At 29.7% G+C, this 18,307-nt stretch overlaps 1 protein-coding gene across 4 annotated transcripts in view; it reads left to right on the top strand.

Moving 5' to 3' along the window:
• The window catches only part of LOC107441192 (tudor domain-containing protein 5), a 101,794-nt gene that overhangs the window by 75,517 nt on the left and 7,970 nt on the right, over window positions 1-18,307 (top strand). For all 4 annotated transcript variants that reach the window (XM_016054396.5, XM_071180949.2, XM_043046447.3 and 1 more), the window contains 4 exons: window positions 6,631-6,754; window positions 9,605-9,684; window positions 12,381-12,446; window positions 16,032-16,134. In XM_016054396.5, the coding sequence (XP_015909882.2) occupies window positions 6,631-6,754; window positions 9,605-9,684; window positions 12,381-12,446; window positions 16,032-16,134 (373 nt within the window). The remainder of the gene's footprint in view (window positions 1-6,630; window positions 6,755-9,604; window positions 9,685-12,380; window positions 12,447-16,031; window positions 16,135-18,307) is intronic.

Raw genomic sequence — 18,307 nt, forward strand, 5'->3', positions numbered from 1 at the left:
TTTTTTAATAATCGAATAGCAACGTTGATCATCCTAGTAATAATCGCCAACTCAGCATGATTTCAAAAAGTCACCAGGAGGTGGGGGTATTCTAGGATTTTACCGGATTTTGCAGCTGCATTATATGACGCCATTGTGTAGTATTTGAGAACAAAAATACTGATAATTTGAAATGAATTTTGATTGGTTGGTATAACAGATATGTTCTCAAGTTTTCAATTTAAATATCTTATAACTTAACTGAACATATTTTAAATTAATAAATTAAAATAAGGTGAAGAAACTCTGATGACGATCATGTGAAGATGATAAAGTGTTTTTATGTAATAAAAAATGGATTATGATGTTCACTCCAATGTAAGATAATAAACACATGTAATAATATTTGAAATATTTTTCTCTCTTAAAATGCTTGGGAAATAAAACATTTTTTTTTAATAAAGAAGCAACATATGAAACGTGAAGCTAAATTATTCTTTTTATAATAACGTTGATATTTCAATAAGGAATTCAATTTTAACATAAATTCGATCGTGTATAGATGGTTTAATTTGGAAACTTTTTTCAAGATAAGTGAAATTTATTAAAAAAGTGTTGCAATGCGTCGCGCGAAATATTTATTTGTTTTTGATTAAAAGCGCAAAACCGGATGTAAAGTTCTAACAAAATCATTCTCATCCTGTAGAATATTTAAATGAAAAATATTAAATACTGTGTATATAGTGATAATCTGAATTCGAAAAGAAATGATTAATTTTGATTGCCAAAAAAATGCATGCGTTCTGATAAATGAACGGTACATCTACATTTCGCCGGTAAAAGCCAAAAAAGGGTCAGCCAGGAAAGAAAAAAAAGTTAAACTGTGTTTTTTAATTTTTTAAAATTTTTATTTAAATAAAAAAAATGAAGAAAAATTAGATAAATAAATAAAATGGCTCATTTTGGTTACGCTGACGAAATGGATATGTATTGGTTTCCATTGGTAACTTTCAATAACGTTACCTACGGTTTACCACAACTTTTGTTTACCGTTAGGTGTTTGGTTATTGGTTTATTTTCATAAAAATTGGTTAATTTTGAAATCGCCAAACATAAGAGTTGTCCACCGATTATAAACCATTACGGGTAGACTATACTTGAGGGTGCCCCCGCCAAGTTGTGATCGCGATTGATCGCCAAGCTGGGCGATTTTGAAAACCATTCGTGATTCTGATTGGTTTAGATTTCAATCGTGATTCTGATTAGTTTAGAATTTAGAGTTGTTTTTAAATGTAATTTCAGAGATCCGTTAGTTCAACTTTGGATACCGGCTGGTAAGGTTATTTTTGCCTCTGGTACTAAAAATGAATACTGTCAATAAGAAAAATCTTAAGTTTCTGTACGATTTTAATAACAATGAAAAGAAACAGTGATTGACAGGTGTATGAATGAAGGTTTAATTAGTAATAAATATAAATGTCCTGTTTGTGGGTTACCACGGCGTTCCGGGCAAACAAGTATAGCGCCAAACATAAGTCACCAATTTCGCCAAGGGGCACCCTCAAGTATATTTTTCCCAACCTTTACCAATAAATAAAGTGTTAAGTTTCAGAAATACTAAATTTATCTCAAATGTTTGAAACATTGATATTTGAAACTAAATAAAAAGCATGTTTAGCATTATTATCAATGATGCTCTTTTGGATTTTGTTCTTTTAAATAGTTCTAATCTTCGAGTCTTGGATCTGTTGCATATTGGCGTGTTCTTTTACAAAATTCTAACATTTGTCTAAGTAACTTTTTAAGGAACCAAATTTAAATTTTTCTCGACTTTCCATTCTGGTGATGATTTTGATTTTGTATCAAAAATACGAAACGATTGCAAAGCAACAAAATTAAGTTAAAATATAATTGCTTCCTTATATTAGATAAGATAATATGAACGATAATACTTGGAACATGTGAAGTTATATAAATTAGTAAATAAATAATTTTGAGTGCAGTGCAGAACAAACTTGTACTTGATGTGTGAACCAACAAATTTGAATTAAAAAAATTGAAATCTGAATGCTTATTTCACTTGGGGATAGATGTATTTATTATTTAAATCATTCACTAACCTAAGCAGATTATATAAAATGAAGAAATTTTGATGAATAGCGCGAGCCTTTTCGATTTTACTCCCAAAATATAAACACCAAATGCAACCAAAATCTATTGCATGAAAATGGAACGCGCATACTGTGCATAAAAATAATCTTATGAAGATTTATGTAAAGTGCATAAAAAATAATCTAAAAAAGATTTATTGTTTTTATTGGTTTCAGAATTGTGTTATCAAATTACACGAAAAATAAACTGATAGAAGTGTGACGACGAAACTTAAATTCGCTGAAGTTTAAAGCACATGTTTTCAAAGTTAAAAAGATGCTTAACAGCTTAAAATGTAACTTAAGTAAAGAATTATAAATTCAAAATACATCACGATTGTGATTTTTAAAATTGTATTCATCAAGTTAGCTGTGATTTATTCTGTGTATATTTTTATTAAATAAATTTTTTTTTTAAATACATTAAGGAAGGCAAATAGTAAAATATGTAATTGAAATATCTATACTTTAATTTGAATAAAACTTACACAGTCTTCACCGCCTTAAACATCCTTGTTTAAATAATATCGCAAACAAGATAATTAATTTTGGAACACTCTTAAGAATTTTTGAGCAATTGATTGGATTTTGGGGTGAATCCTGGAATAGCCCGCCATTTAGCGATTTTTTTAAAATCTCGCCAAGCAAGTTTTTGAAATCTTGACAAACTAGGTTTCCGAAAGATATTTCGGGGAGATTCTTTTGAACGTTATTTATTATTATTATATTTATTATTAACGTTAATTTTACTTTATTCTAATCTCTTGTTTGAATCGTCGTTATTTCGTTTTTAAATTTTTTTTGTTCGATACCGGTTGAAAATGTTGAAGTAAATTTTTATCCAATTAAAAAATATATTAATAAATTTGTAATAATTTTATATATATATATACAGTGGTGGCCAAAAGTGTGGACACTTTTTGAAAGTTTCATGTTTTTCAACTTTGTGTGCTTGTAGAATATATTAATTTTCACTTAAATACAAAAGTTTATATATCAAACTGAAGGTAATTTAATGTAAAATTTAATAATGAATACAGTATTACAATATCTGTATTACAAAAAAAGTTATGCAATTAATAGTAAGATCTATCTTAGATTTGCATTTTTTTTAAAGTGATACTTACACAATCAATACTTAAGGATAACACTTATTTTTTAAGACAGCTTCCCAGCTTCTTTTTATTGAGTGAACGACTGTTTGAAGTTCATCTTTCGTAATCACATGGTGCCAAGAATCAATTATAGCTTCAATAAGTTGTCTTTTATTGGATGGACGTTTTTTTCGTGCAAAAATTTTCAAACGTCGCCGCAAATTTTCAATTGGATTGAGATCAGGACTGTTTCTTGGCCATGGTAATATATCTATACCTTTATTTTGAAACCATGTTTTGCATACTTTTGCTGTGTGGCATGGAGCTGAATCCTGCTGAAAAATAAATGGTGCGTTGTTGGGGAAGAGATCCCGGATGGAAGGTATCAATTTTGGTATCAGGACAGTTTCGATGTATTTTTTGGCATTCAGGATGCCAAGAATCACTTGAATTCGGCCCACACCATCTGCAGACATACATGCCTAAATCATACCATTTGTTGGGGTTTTTTGTAGTTGCTTCAATGCAATCAGGATGAAGTGCTTCACCTACTCTACATCTCACGTATTTTCTATCACCACTACCAAAGAGCGATATTTTACTCTCATCGCTCCAGATTACTTGCTTCCATTGATTTTCTGACCATTTAATGTGTTCTTTTGCCCACTTAACTCGTTTTTCGCTTTGCTTTTGATTTAAATATGGTTTTTTCCTTGGAGTTCTAGCTTGTAGTCCAAATCCTGATAACTCTCTTCTTATTGTTCTTGAACTTACTGCAATACGCGCTGCATTGATTTCACATCTAATGGCAGCTGATGAAATTTTTCTATCTTGAAGGCATAGCCGTTTAATTTTTCTATCGGCGGTAGCACTTATGCTTTTTTTTCGGCCTGATTTGGCTTCATTTTCCACTGATTTCGTTTTTTCATAACGTAAACGGAACTTTCGTACACCAGAACAAGTCACTGAACCACTAACTTGTCTTTCAATTTCAGCATAAGAGAGGCCATTTTCTCTCAATATGACAATTCGGCTTCTTTTTGTAGATGTCTAATTAGTTCTTCTTGTTGATGACATTGTTTAAAATTAGTTTAATTAAGAGAAAGAACTTCAAAATTGAAAAACAGCAATACTCTATTTAATTGTACTAGTATGCATCATTCCGCAAAATATTTCTACAACAATAACTCTTTTGCCATCCAAATAACTTAAACTATAGTTACAGACATTTGATTGGTCCTAAGAACAGTGTTTGTGATTGGCTAGTACGCTTTTATTACAAAACACGTCTTTATTCAAAACGATTTATGTTTGTTTGTTCTACTAAAATAGGCATAATTTTTTTTGTAATACACATATTTTAATTATGTTTTTGTTATTAAATTTCACATTAAATTACCTTCAATTTGATATATAAAATTTTGTATTTAAGTGAAAATTAATATATTTTACAAGCACACAAAGTTGAAAAACACGAAGCTTTCAAAAAGTGTCCACACTTTTGGCCACCACTGTATATATATATATATATATATATATATATATATATATATATATATATATATAATAATCAAAAAGCAACGTTGATCCCAGTAAAATGCCAACTTGGCGAGATTTCTGAAAGGCGCCAAGAGGTGTGCGATTCTAGGATTTTACCGGACTTAGCAGTTGCATTGTATAACGCCATTGCTTACTATTTAAGTATCTAAGTACTGATGATTTGAAATAAATCTTAATTGCTTGGTATAACAGATATATTCTCAAGTCTTCAATTTAAATACCTTATAACTTAATTGAACATATTTTAAATTAATGAATTATAATAAAATGACGGAACTCTGATGGCGATCATTTGAAGAGGAGGAAGTATAATTGTGTTTTTATGTAATGAAAAATGGATTTATGATGTCAAAAAGTGATGTATTTAAATGCGGGATTTGAAATTAAAGTGTCGCAATAGCGTATAAAAATATTGGGACTTTCAAAACCTTGCAGAATTGCATAACAGTAATTACTAAAGTAAACGATGGATAAATAATTTTGCACAATGGACCACGTCAAAAAATAGTTATCTAAATGAATGATTCTTTACTTGCTATTCGTAATAATAACGTGCTAAAATATCAAAATTTTAAAAACCACGCGGAAATGTGTAACAATAACTGCCGAAAAAAGGATCAAAAGTCATTTATATTTGCTATGAATTTTCTGCAAATAATGCTTTCATAACTTTCGAAAATCGTGATTTCGGAAACAAAGTGAAAATGGGTAGCATTAACCATCGAAAAGCCATTGGATTTACTGTGAAATCGGAACACACGAAGAGCGTCAAAAGTGATAACTAAAATTCTAAATTCGTGTATCGTAATAATGACTTAATAAAAATATTGGGATTTTTAAAACTATTTTTAAAACTAACGTTCGTAGCGTTAACTATCGAAAAATAGCGATCGAAAAACTAAATTGATTGAGATTGGGTGCATCAAAAACTTAAAGGCGGAAATTTAAAATTTTCTATTTTTTTTTCTCCATTTTTCAAATTTTTTTTTATTTTTCAAAATTTTTGTTTAAATTGCTGTTACGAGTGTTGGTGGGCCGCAGCTTGTGCACCCCTAACATCGGCGATAACTACTCTACTATCTCCCAATTATATATATATATAACGTCTTTGCCGAGTGGAAGGATTAAAAGAGGTCTTAGGCCGGGAAGGAGGGTACAAAATTTATTTATTAATTATTAGGCAGAGCAGTCGTGAGAAGCATGAAAGTGAACGCGAAAAGTTGCGCTCCTTGGTTATTATGTTAGGGAAAATCTTGCGAAGTCCGTAAAATGTCTTAATTTAGGGAAAGAGGGAAATCTTAGTAGTTGCTGTTGGTTTATGAAATAGATCGAACGTTTCCCGCAGAAAGCAAAGGGGAAAATGTCCTGCTTTTAATTAAATGCATGCTTGAGCCAAAAATAGATTTAAGAACAGAATGTGGCTTTTTAAAGTGTGAGAAAGAATTTCGATTAGAATAATAATTAAGATAACATGAAAAGATTAATTGAAGCTTTTTATGTTACATATATATTTGTCATATCTCAAAAAATACACAAATTAAAGACTTTTTGCACTCACTAACAAAACTTATTTGCTAAGATAATTTCAGGCAAAAAAATATTTTTGACTTTTATTTTATTTATGACAAGTAAAAAGAAAGCATGATAAGAAATGTTTGAAATTGTAGGATTGCAAATTTTTACATCTAATGTAATTTTTTTTGGCAAAACACAAAATGTGAATGAAATCAGATGAATAGTTTTTTTTGGGGGAAAAGGAAAATACATTTTTTTAAACATTGTTACGTGTTGTTATTTAGCTTTCTAATTTCTGTGATTGTCTAACATTTTCTTTTTAAACTTTTCAGAGTGAAAACCACAGATGGATATGTCTTTCATGTGTTACTCTTTGATTCACAACCTTATATTTCTAGTGGTGATATTTCCGTCCTTATTTGGCATGCTAAAACTCCATCTTATCTGTTTCATAAAGTAAGCTTAGGATTCTTAGTAATAAATGTTATTTATAGACAAAAACTTGCATTAAAACTGTATCATACCTGCCAAGTCTCCTGTTTTTTAACGAAGACTCCTGTATTTTATGACTATCTCCTGTTTACCCATATATTCTCAAATTTATCCGTGTTTGTTAAGGAAAGTTTTTAATAAGCATTTATTGCTGATAAAATATCCGCTGATGGCAAAAATGCTTCCCTAATTCCTCAACAGATGGTGCTATTGCCAGTATGTTGAGTGTTTATAGTTTAAGTAGTTATGAATAATAGTTTAAAAAATATTTTTTAGATTAAGATTTATATACACAGTTTTTACTTTTCTAAATTTAAGTGCTTATATTATTTCCAATTTTGAATTTATTTCTTTATTCTTTATTTTTTTTTACTTTCATGATTATGCATAATGTATCAAATCTTTGCTTGTAGCCTAAGAAATACGGCTAGTGAAATCTCCGTTATTTTATTTCTCCAATGTTGGCAGGTCTGCTGTATTTCTACTCACAAAATATTACTAGTGTAACAAAATGTTGATATAAAAGGGAGAAACAAAAAGCCCTTATTTATAGGATCTGTTGTTCAAAACCAATTTTTAGAAGAAAACTTTTTGTTTGTGTTTAAAAGGCTGTTCACTTTTAATTTTTTAATTTCAAAAATTGAGTATAAAACTTCTATTATGTGATCTTTGCAGAGTAATTCTCGTATTGAATTTTTGAAATTTTTCTTGGAACTCTTATGTATTGTATTATTTTCTGTTGATTCTAGTATTTCGTTCATTTTTTTTTTGGTACTATAACAGGGTTGCCACAGGTGACTAAAAGGCAACTATTTTTGGCATGAGGCGACTGTGGCAACTTTTTTTGCCTGAAAAGGCTAAAAAAAGCTATTTCCAGGAAAAGGAAACTATTGGGAGACTTTTCTGTACTCCTAGAATGTTTTTTTTAGCATAAATTGGGTTCAAAATCTGCAGCCCACGATAGCTTTTGAACACACTGAACTTTTTTTTCTCAAAAAATAAAAAATTTTGAAAATTTTGAATTGCAAATTTGAGTTTTCACTTTTTAATTCGTTCAAACTGCAGATTCCTTTGTAAGGTTAACTTTCTTCGTGTTTTTTTGTATTTATTTATTATATATATATATATTTATTTATTTCCTAGATAAATTATTGATAAAAGGGAAAGTTGTGCTAGAACATTAACGTTTATATAAAATCATATTTGCCACCAACTTGACTAAATGGATCATGGTATATGACAATTAAGTCATTAACAAAATTTTAGTCATATTTTTGAGAAATTTTTGTTCTTATTTTAGGCAGCTATTTTCATAGTATTCAGCAACTATTTTCATGCTTTAGGCTTCTAAAAGCAACTATTTTGTCCATTTTTTTTCTGTGGCAACCCTATAATAATCTTTATAAAGTGATAAAAGTTTATTGACAGATGCCAAGGCAGGTGGAGATCGGCGGTGGAACAAATTTCCAATTTTTGAAAAGACAAATCTGCATTTTGTAAAAGTATTAGTATTTTATCAAATTATTACACACGTTTGTTTTTAAGGGCTTTTGATATTAAATGTAAAAGAGAGTGCCTATTAAAATAAATTTTTTTCTATGATTAAAAAATGTACCTGAAAATTATTTATATTTTTTGCAAAAATGGGTCCCAAAGTATTAAACCTGTTACAGCATAAAGAAAAGATTACTAACCTTTGTTTTGTAATCATTATGTGGTAATTCTGAATAGTTATAGTTAAGAATGAATTAGTTTTTTTCTTCCTTTTTTTTTATTAATTTCTGCTCTTTGATGCAACAACAAATTTTAAATACAATTTCAAATATTATTTATAGAATGAAATGAGTGACAAATATAATTGAATTGAAAATATATTCTTGACTAGTGTGGGTCTCATAGTTGAAAAGATTTGTATTTTTCTATTGTGACTGATTTTTATCTACAATCTGGTTTCTCTTCTGATGTAAGATAATCTTTTTTGGTAAAGGAATAACTTATGAACTACTCAGATTTTCTCAAAATAAAAAGCCCTGCAATCCGTAACAAAAGTTTGACTGTTTAGCAAAATTTTTATGTTTAGCAATACTTCACTTTCTTGTTAAATCTTCTAAATTTTTTCATGTTTCATAGATTATTATTAAGTTTGAAAATTAATCTCGAATTCACGTGACGATTTCTGTGAATTATTCATATTTATTCTAAAATCCATGTGTCAAAAAATTTTTGCTTGCATTTTAGTAGTATCTTTCGTGAACTTTCGAATTTGATAATGTATAACTAATAAAACTAAAGCATTTATATCAAAATAACAGAAAATAGGTTAAAGATAATTCCAATTTGGTCAAGTAAAGGTGATTTTCCTATTCTTTGGGTGATACATTTATAAAACTACAAGCCTCCATGAAAAGTAATTAGAATAGAACAGTAAAAAAGAAAAAAATGTTTTGTTAGCTTCCTTCTTAAGCAGAAAGTTTAATGAAATGGGGCATTGAGCACTGTAATTTCATAATCCTTGTGTTAGCAAATAGATGAAAATGCTTGCAAACAAATATTTGATGACAGTAAAACAGTATTTATGCAATATTTTATACCAAAATTTTGTTCATTTTATTAAAAATAATATTGCACGCAATTCAAAGAAAAAAGATTTTCAGCTTTTTTATATGTTTTTCTTTCTTAATTTGTACTTTTGTTCTTACGTAAGTTTTATAATCCTTCTGCAAATTTCAGCCTTCTACAGTTATTATTTTAGTATTAAATTTGTTTTTGTGCATTGTTTATTTCTTTTACTTATCATTTTTCTTTTTAATATAGTTGCAGGCTCAAGAAATTGAACTTGCCTCTGTTACACTGATGGAAAATGGAAATGAAGAATTTTTTGCTCAACTTGAAAGGTTGTATGCTTTTTCCTACGACATTCTGATTTTATACTTTATAGTATTGCAAATTCCTGAAAACCTAGGTAGGGGGTGCTGAATTGTACTCTCTTGTAAGGTTGCGACATTTCAGAAATATTTTCTTCTGCTATAATAAAGGTTTTAGGAGATTTTTTTTCCTCAGTCAACTTGGCCTAATTGGGGCCCCTTCTGCTAAAGAATGTAACGTAAAATAAACTTTCTATTCGATTTCGGGACGCCTCTAATGTGGCGGCCTGGGGCAACTGCCCCTGCCTTAGTCTGACTCTGATCAAAGTAGATGGAGATAGGGAGGGAAAATTATAAATATGCTTCTAATCCTTTTTAGCTTTATTTTCATAAGCAAACTAATAGTGAATATTTCTTTCTTTCAGCTGTATGTTTCTAAATATGTAAAATACTTTAGTAAATTTCTTAGAGAAAGTGGCTCTCAAGATGGGCTTGAGAATAAACGAGAACAAAACTAAATGTTTGCCTTGTACTAAAACAGTCTTCAATAACACCAGAATATAAATTTGAGTTTATTGACAATTTCCTTTACTTGGGCTCTGTAATCAGCAACAGGAACAATGTTACAATCGAAATACAAAGGAGAATTACTACAGCCATTAGATGTTTTAATGGAATTCAAAAATACCAAAAATCTAATGTAATTCATTGAAAAACAAAAATTATATGATATAAATCTCTTTTAAGATCAATTTTAACATATGCTTGAGAAACCTGGACCATATCTTGTACAGATGAGGTTATGTTGGGTACCTTTGAGAGAAAGGTCTTGAGAATTATTTTTGGCATCTGAGCCTGTAAGATTCATTGTTTCTAACTCATTGTTCAATGCATAAGTTCAGGCTCAGTCTTATGTACTTTGCAAAAGAGGTTAAATTTTTCATCTTATGTTATTAAATTAAGTTTTTAAAAAAGATTTCTACATCATCTGAATTGGTTTTTATTATCAAAACTCTTAATTGTTCAATATATAAGTTCATGTTCAGTTACATGAACTTCACAAAATGCATAAAATTTTCATTTTATGTTATTAAATTTACCCCAGTCACTAGGGGTATGCTTAATATTATGAGTCAAAGTTGAGAATCAAGTATGGTTGTACTTAAAATTTTTTGTTAGTAATTATTAAATAAAATCATAGTCCCAAATAGTCAAGAGTGTCGAGTTCACGAGGGTGAACGTGCATGTTAACAAATGTGGCTTGTTTGAATAAACGTTTTTAAAAGGTATCCATTAAAAGAATAGGGTAAACTTTGTGCTATCTAGACTAAAGCAAAAAATAATGTGAATAATGCTCAGTTTAAGTACAGAAAGCACATTGCTGTAATTTTTATTCTATAAATGAGTACGTTCCTCGGTGTTTTAACACAAAATGACAGTAAAATGGTAAAGAAAATCCTATTCTAAAGCTTGGAATTCTAATTTAATTTTTTTTTGGACCCTGTGCTTCTGCCATAATCCCTCACACTTGTTACTTATCACCCTTTTTTATATTCAAGTTCAAACTTGTCCCCAGTCAAAATTCTTGATGGTTCCAACAAATCATTTTGATGGTTTATGTAGGTTTCAGTGCGATTCATGATGGTCCCACATTAATTGATGTTCACTATCATCCAACATTTTCCATTATGCATTTGTGGTTTTTTATATGCCAGCAAACTTCCATCATTCCATGAGGGAAAAATCCACTTTAATACTATGATGGTTAACCATCAAGAGAAGTTTGATTCTCTTGGACCAACAATCTGTGATGGTTCCAGCTATACATTTCCATGATAGTTTAATGGGAATTCTTGTTGGTTCTCAGGAATGTGCCATCAAAACAATTTGTTTCTTTATGCTGGCCCATCACAAATCAATCCGAATTCCTACATTATGATGATGGTTGTTCATGATTATTCCAATATTTGATTTCCATGAAACTATGATGGAAATTTCTGATGGTTTAACATGAACAAACCATCAAAACAAGTCTCTATTCTTGTGTTGGACCATTATAAATCAGTCCGAATTCCTACCTCGGGGTGTTGGGTTCATGATGGAATTATTGATGGTTAGCATCAAGATTAGATTAGTCTATCAATGAAAAACCATCAGAAATTTTGACTTGGGGTTCCTCCTAGTTAAATCACTTTTCACATATCTCCTTACCTGATTATTTAGTGTTTAAACGCTGAAGAAGGTTCTTGTTTATAGAACTGAAACTATAGTAGTATATCAATGTTTATACTTTATTTCTTTTTCATTTCTGTTGATTTTTGCTTTAATTTAAAATATTTGAAATATCCTAATTTAATTTAAAACTTTCTTTGGCAGCTTTTTTTCTTATTGTTGTTTAATTAATAAAAATCTTTTATTTTTTATTTATTTATTTTTTTTATTTTATTTATAATTATTACCTATTATAAATTGTTCTAGTAAAAAGGCTTTTAAGTAAAGGGCATGTTTATAAATTTTTTATATATTAAACGTATGTAAGTATTTGCTCTTTTAGATTCATTTAAAACTTCTTTGGTACTTTTTTTATTGTTTAATTAATAAGAATCTTTTTTATTATTTTTTTTAATTATCACCTATCTATTATAAATAGTAAAAAGGCTTATTAGTATAGGGCATGGTTATCAATTTTTTATATTTTAAACTTATGTAAATATTTGCTCTTTTAGATTTAAAGTGAAAGGTGTTGAAAAAATGGGGAGTGAAGCATCTATTTTGTTGTATCCTCTTTCAAAGTAAGTGTTAGTACTAAACTAAAAACTAAACTCAGTGGCATGACAGCCCATAGAGGTCCAAGGCCTATTGTGCCCACCTCAGTTTTCTTGACCTTTGGAAACAGTTATAGTATAGTTTTTAATTGACAAAAAAGTTTGATAAGGCTTCCATTCGATTGTGCTTGAATTTTCGAACAGGGTTGCCACTCCACTGGGTAAATAGGGAAAAACCTGGAAAATACAGGGAATTTAAAAATCACCTAAAATAGCATTGGGTTTAGATTTTTTCTTTACAAACTAGGAAATACAGGGAATTTTGTTTCTTAATTTCGTCCTTTAAAAAATGGTGACCACTCAAATCGTAATCTATGAGATATTTAAGGATGACATTTCATCTATACTAAACTATTTAAATTACTTATAGCATTATTTAAGTATGGTCTGTTGTCTCTTTATTTCTCTAATTTTTTCCGAAATTAGAACTGGTATAATAATATATGTAGCTCACATCACCAATATATATATATATATATATATATATATATATATAGAGCCCAATATAGCTCACGCAAGAGCAAAGTAATTGTTGTGTTTCCTCTTAATATATTGTGTATAATATGTACAGGGACAAAACAGGGAATTTTTTTTCCAGATTTGAGTGGCAACCCTGTAGAAGTATCTTTATTTAGATCCACTTTTATCAGTTTATTAGGTAACAAAAGCTTAGACAAAACTTATTACCATCCATGTGGAAAATTATATTAATACCACGTAATAATGCATTTCTTATTGTAAAACAGATTTGCTTTTGTTGATTGCAGTGAGAATTTAAGTGATTGAAATAAATTTGAGTACTATAAAATCCACAGCTATGAATAAATAGTTCTTCAAAAAAGGGGAAAATTTATTCTGGAAAGAGTTAGCTTCTTTAAGTATTTGATATATATATATACTCAGCCGGACCTCTATTTAACGAAGTCGCTAAATCCAGATAATAAATTCGTTATATGGAAAATTTGTTAAATAGAAAATTTTCTTTTTAAATACTCAAGCAACACAAAACTGGTTTTAAGTTCATAAATGCTACGCATAATTAAAATAGCAATTGATACACCTTTATCTTGTATACTAGTATCTACTATTTATTTTATAAATCTTGACCATAAAAGAAAACTGCATGGAAAGCAAGGATAGAGCAAAGCATAATCCATTGTTACACTTTCATGCTACATACATTTTCAACTAAAAGGCTAAGTTTATACATAAATGTATAAAATTATAGCTGCATTTATTGTAAAAGTAATTTTAAATCTACATTACCACATGTGTTTTTAAGTTTAATTGCTACTGATAAAATTCGTTAATTTTGTCTGAGTTTTTGGTTTGCAAACAAAAGGAGAAAGGAATTTTACTGCTTTCTCTAATATTTAAATGGCTTTGAAAATCAATTAAAGGCCATTTCCTCCATAAATTGCATTAACAAGTTTGAAATGTTCTGAAATAATATGGGAAGTAGGTCCAACTAGATACAGTCAATTCGCTATAACCAGAAGTACGATAACTCGAATATTACTATAACTCGATTTTTTAATGAGGTCCCGACCCTTTTATCTCCAATTTCATGTTAATTATTCTCGATTACTCGAATTTTACTCCCTTTAACTCGATTTTTTTTTTTGATCTTTTAAAGCAAGAAAAAAAAACTAGGAACTGATATCTTGCCCCTTCCTTTGCAACACCAACACAATGTCTTTCGCACTCATCATGGAGAAGCTAAAGCTGTCCCTCTTGAAGTATGTGAACAGTGGTTAAATGAAACGTTACCAAATTTACTTCAAGGATACAGTTAAAATGATGTTTTCAATATTGATGAAATGGGTTTATTTTTTAAATGAAAACTGCTCAGGGGGTAAAATGAGCAAGGAACGTTTGACTGTCCTAGTAGGAGGAAATGCGTTTGGAACAGAGAAATTGCCCTTACTTGTTATCGGAAAATACCGAAATCCCCGATGTTTCAAGAATGTAAAAACGTATCCTTTGGATTACAAGTCTAGCAAAAAGTTTTGGATGACATCAGTTTTATTTGAAGACTATGTAAGAAAATTGGATCGGAAATTCTTCGCTAAAAAAAGAAAAGTGATATTCGTTATGGATAAATGCACAGCACATAGTGATCTACCTAATTAGAAAGCAGTAAACTTGCAGTTTCTCCCGCCAAACACAACAGCAAAGTTGCAGCCGATGGACCAGGGTATCATAAAGTGCATCAAACAGTCTTATCATAAATGGCTTGCCTGAAAAATGATCTTAAATATTGTAAGCATTTAGAAGATTTGTAATTAATAAGCATTATTAAATAATCCGACAATATTTTGAAAGTCCAAAACCGAAACTAACGGTAAGTCAAACTTCCTATATGTCGAAGTTTTTCGTCAGTCCTATCAGATTCGAGTTATCGCGAATTCACTGTGTATATATATATATATATATATATATATATATATGAACTAAAAAATGAGCTATAAACTTGAAAAATAAAAGTCAAAGTATGGTCCCCCCCCCCCCCAAAATAAATTTTATCTGACGACGCCAATGGATTCGAACCCACATAACTGGATCCACACAATATTTTCGTCAGTCCTATCAGATTCGAGTTATCGCCAATTCACTGTATATATAAAGTGCTTGGTTAATAATAATGAAAAACCATAGATTTAAACTGTTTAGGTTAATTTTTTCCAATGTTATAAATTTACTTGTTAATCATTACACATTCAAATATATCAGAGCTTTTTATTTGGTAACAAGGAGTTATACTTGTGAGATACAAATAAAATGTTTAATTTGGTATTTAATATTTCTACAGACATGGTGCGTAGCATTTTTAAAAAGTGCTTAAAGGTGCTTATTTACGATTTTTGTTTTTTAAAAGCCCTTAAAAAGGCTTTTCTTATTGAGTGTTTTTAAAAAGTGGTTAATTTTCCCTTTTCGAGAATAAGATTTTTTTTTCTTTACCATGTTGATTTTTGCCACATATTATGCAAAAGCCTGGTTTTCACATTGTTCTATTCAACGTTTTCACAATTCATTCAACCACAATCCGTCGATCCATAGCGTTTGAAAGTGCCAATCATTTAACATGCTTGATGAGATACTTGAGAGGTCGCGCGTGCGTATACTGAGCTGGATTCGGTGAGATTCTTTCACTCTCATGTGCACCCCTGCTGCATTTTGCAAGATATTCTCCATTTCAGGCTCTCAAATCTTTTTATGGTGGATAATATAATCAAGAAAAAGAGTTCTTTGTCAGAAACTAGTTATTTTATCATGATCATATAAAGTCTTAGAAAATTATTTTGCATTTTGTTAACGTATATAGTGCTTAAAAACATTTTTAGTAGTCTTAAAAGGTGCTTATTTTTAATTGAAAAATTTGGCTACACACCCTGTTCAGACCAATTATACCTTGCATTAAAAAAAATAATGCATCCTTTACTGCTGAAAAGTTCACACAAGCTGTTGTCCCTGTTCATCTATTTTCATTATTATTTTTTGCTAATTTGTAAAAACATAAATAAATAAATTAAGCAAATTTGTTTATTGCAGGGGCAATCAGATTTTGAATCTCTTTGGGCATCCATCTGCAACTCTTCGTGCAAAGATTAACACAGAATTAGTAACTTTCAGTCCATCATCGTCCCATTGGCAAGTAAGTATATAACAACAGGATTTCCACTCTACTGGAAAATACGGGGAATTTTCAGTTTTTCTTTCCAAACTGAGAGTTGTGTTTCTTATTTTCGTCTTATAAGAAATAGTTGCCACTCAAAGTGATGGGATATTTGACCTTTTGTCAGTGTCGCCCGAATACCGTTCGTGCAACTACTACAGGCACTATTTGTGATGCCTGAACTGACTTCGGGCTGGAGAAAAATTAATGTTTCTATTTTGTGAAAACCACGCTGACTTCATTTCTACTTTAGGATACTTAATTCACTATTTTCCTAATAGATGATCCTAGTTTTTCACCGATTACGACTTCAGTCGAGGGCGCAAAGAGTGCAATATGGGCTTGTGTGCAATACCGTGTTTTGGGATATACCATACTGTAAAAGATTTGTAAAATTTATTCATTGAAAATCATATTGATGTGTTTTTATATTATATTATGCTAGTTATGTTATATTTAGCTTAAAACTTTTGATTTATTTGCTCTAATCGAGTAGGATGTGTGCGTAATCCATTAATTTTTTATGTGTATGTAAAAATTATAAATACGTAGTTATTGCATTTAAAATTTTATTTTTGTAATAAAAACCCATTTTCTAACTTATATAATAATATAGAGAACAAAATTAAACAGTAAAAAAAAAATTACAATTTTTGGCCCATTTTTCTGAAATATATGCCACTGTTAAGGTGTGAAGGATGACATTTCCGCTATACTAATAATCAATGTTTACTAAACTAGTTTACTTAGCTATACTAGATTATTTTCTATAGCAGTATTAGTTTTTAAGTATGTTCAGCTGTTCCTCTTTTCCTTAATTTTTTCCAACAATTTAAGCTAGTATAGTTAGCCTGATACAACACATACAAGAGTACAGTGATTATGTTTTTCCTCTTAATACATGGAGCGTAGCGTTTTTATAAAGTGCTTAAAGTTGCTTTTTTCATGGGGTGTTTTTAAATGGTGCTTAATTTTCCCTTTTCAAAAATGAGATTCTCTTTCTTTACCATGTCGATTTTTGCCATGCATTATTCAAAAGTGTGCTTTTCACAGTGTTCTATTCAACGTTTTCACTATTCATTCAACCACAATCTATTTCGTCGTTTCCACAGCGTATGAAAGCGCCAATCATTTTGCATGTTTGATAAATACTTTGATGAGATTATTGCACTCTCCTGTGCAACCCTGCGGCATTTTCAAGATATTCTCCATTACAGGCTTCATTTTCCACCCTCTGATGTCGAACCGAAAAACATCTTGATCATTTTATAATGGCTAATATAATCTAGAAAAGCGTTTTTTTTTTGTCAAAAACTAGTTATTTTATTATGATCATGTAAAATCTTTGAAAATTATTTTGCATTTTGTTAATATATATAGTGCTTAAAAATATTTTTTGTCTGCTTGAAAAGTATTTAAAAGGTGCTTATTTTTTGTTGAAAGATTTGGCTACGCACCCTGTAATATATTGTGTGTAATATGTACAGGGAATTTTTTTCCAGATTTGTGTGGCAACCCTGAACGATTTTTCTGATTATTAAATTCTATGAGTTTGGAAAAAACTATCTACTGTGTAACTTAAATTATCCATCTTAATTAGTACCTCTGTGTCCGAATTTATAGAGTGGTTCTGCTGTTCTATCTTCATAAATTCAAATTTGTCTGCAACCCCAACACAGATTGTTATTACAGTAGGGAACCGATTATCCGGTACGATCGGGACCATCGCTATTCCGGATAACTGATTCTTCCGGTTTTCTGAATCGCTACAAAAGGCCGTTTTTTTTATTATTGTTAAACCCAATTAAAAAAAAAATTTTTGGAAATAATCTTAAAAAGAAGAAAAAGCAATGAAGTAATACACTAATGATTATTTCCAAAATGATGGTAATTTAAACATCTTTCAAAAAAGAAAGAAAAATCCTAAAATCTTATGAGGAAAAAAAAAAGTTTTTTTTTTTAAAATGGCGGGAAAATTTATCGAATTTCGTTCCGGTTTTTAGGTTTTCTGATTTCCGGATAACGGATTTTGTACTGTATAAATATTCAGCTGAATTTAACTGAAATGTCGCAAAAATTGCAAAGTTATTTACAAATTATACATAAAAACCTTTGTGTCCTAAGCTTTATTTGAATGAACAATGATACTAGC

The sequence above is a fragment of the Parasteatoda tepidariorum genome, chromosome 8 (genome assembly GCF_982258835.1).
Source record: "Parasteatoda tepidariorum strain Cologne lab strain chromosome 8, Ptep-v5.0, whole genome shotgun sequence".
Classification (NCBI taxonomy): domain Eukaryota; kingdom Metazoa; phylum Arthropoda; class Arachnida; order Araneae; family Theridiidae; genus Parasteatoda; species Parasteatoda tepidariorum.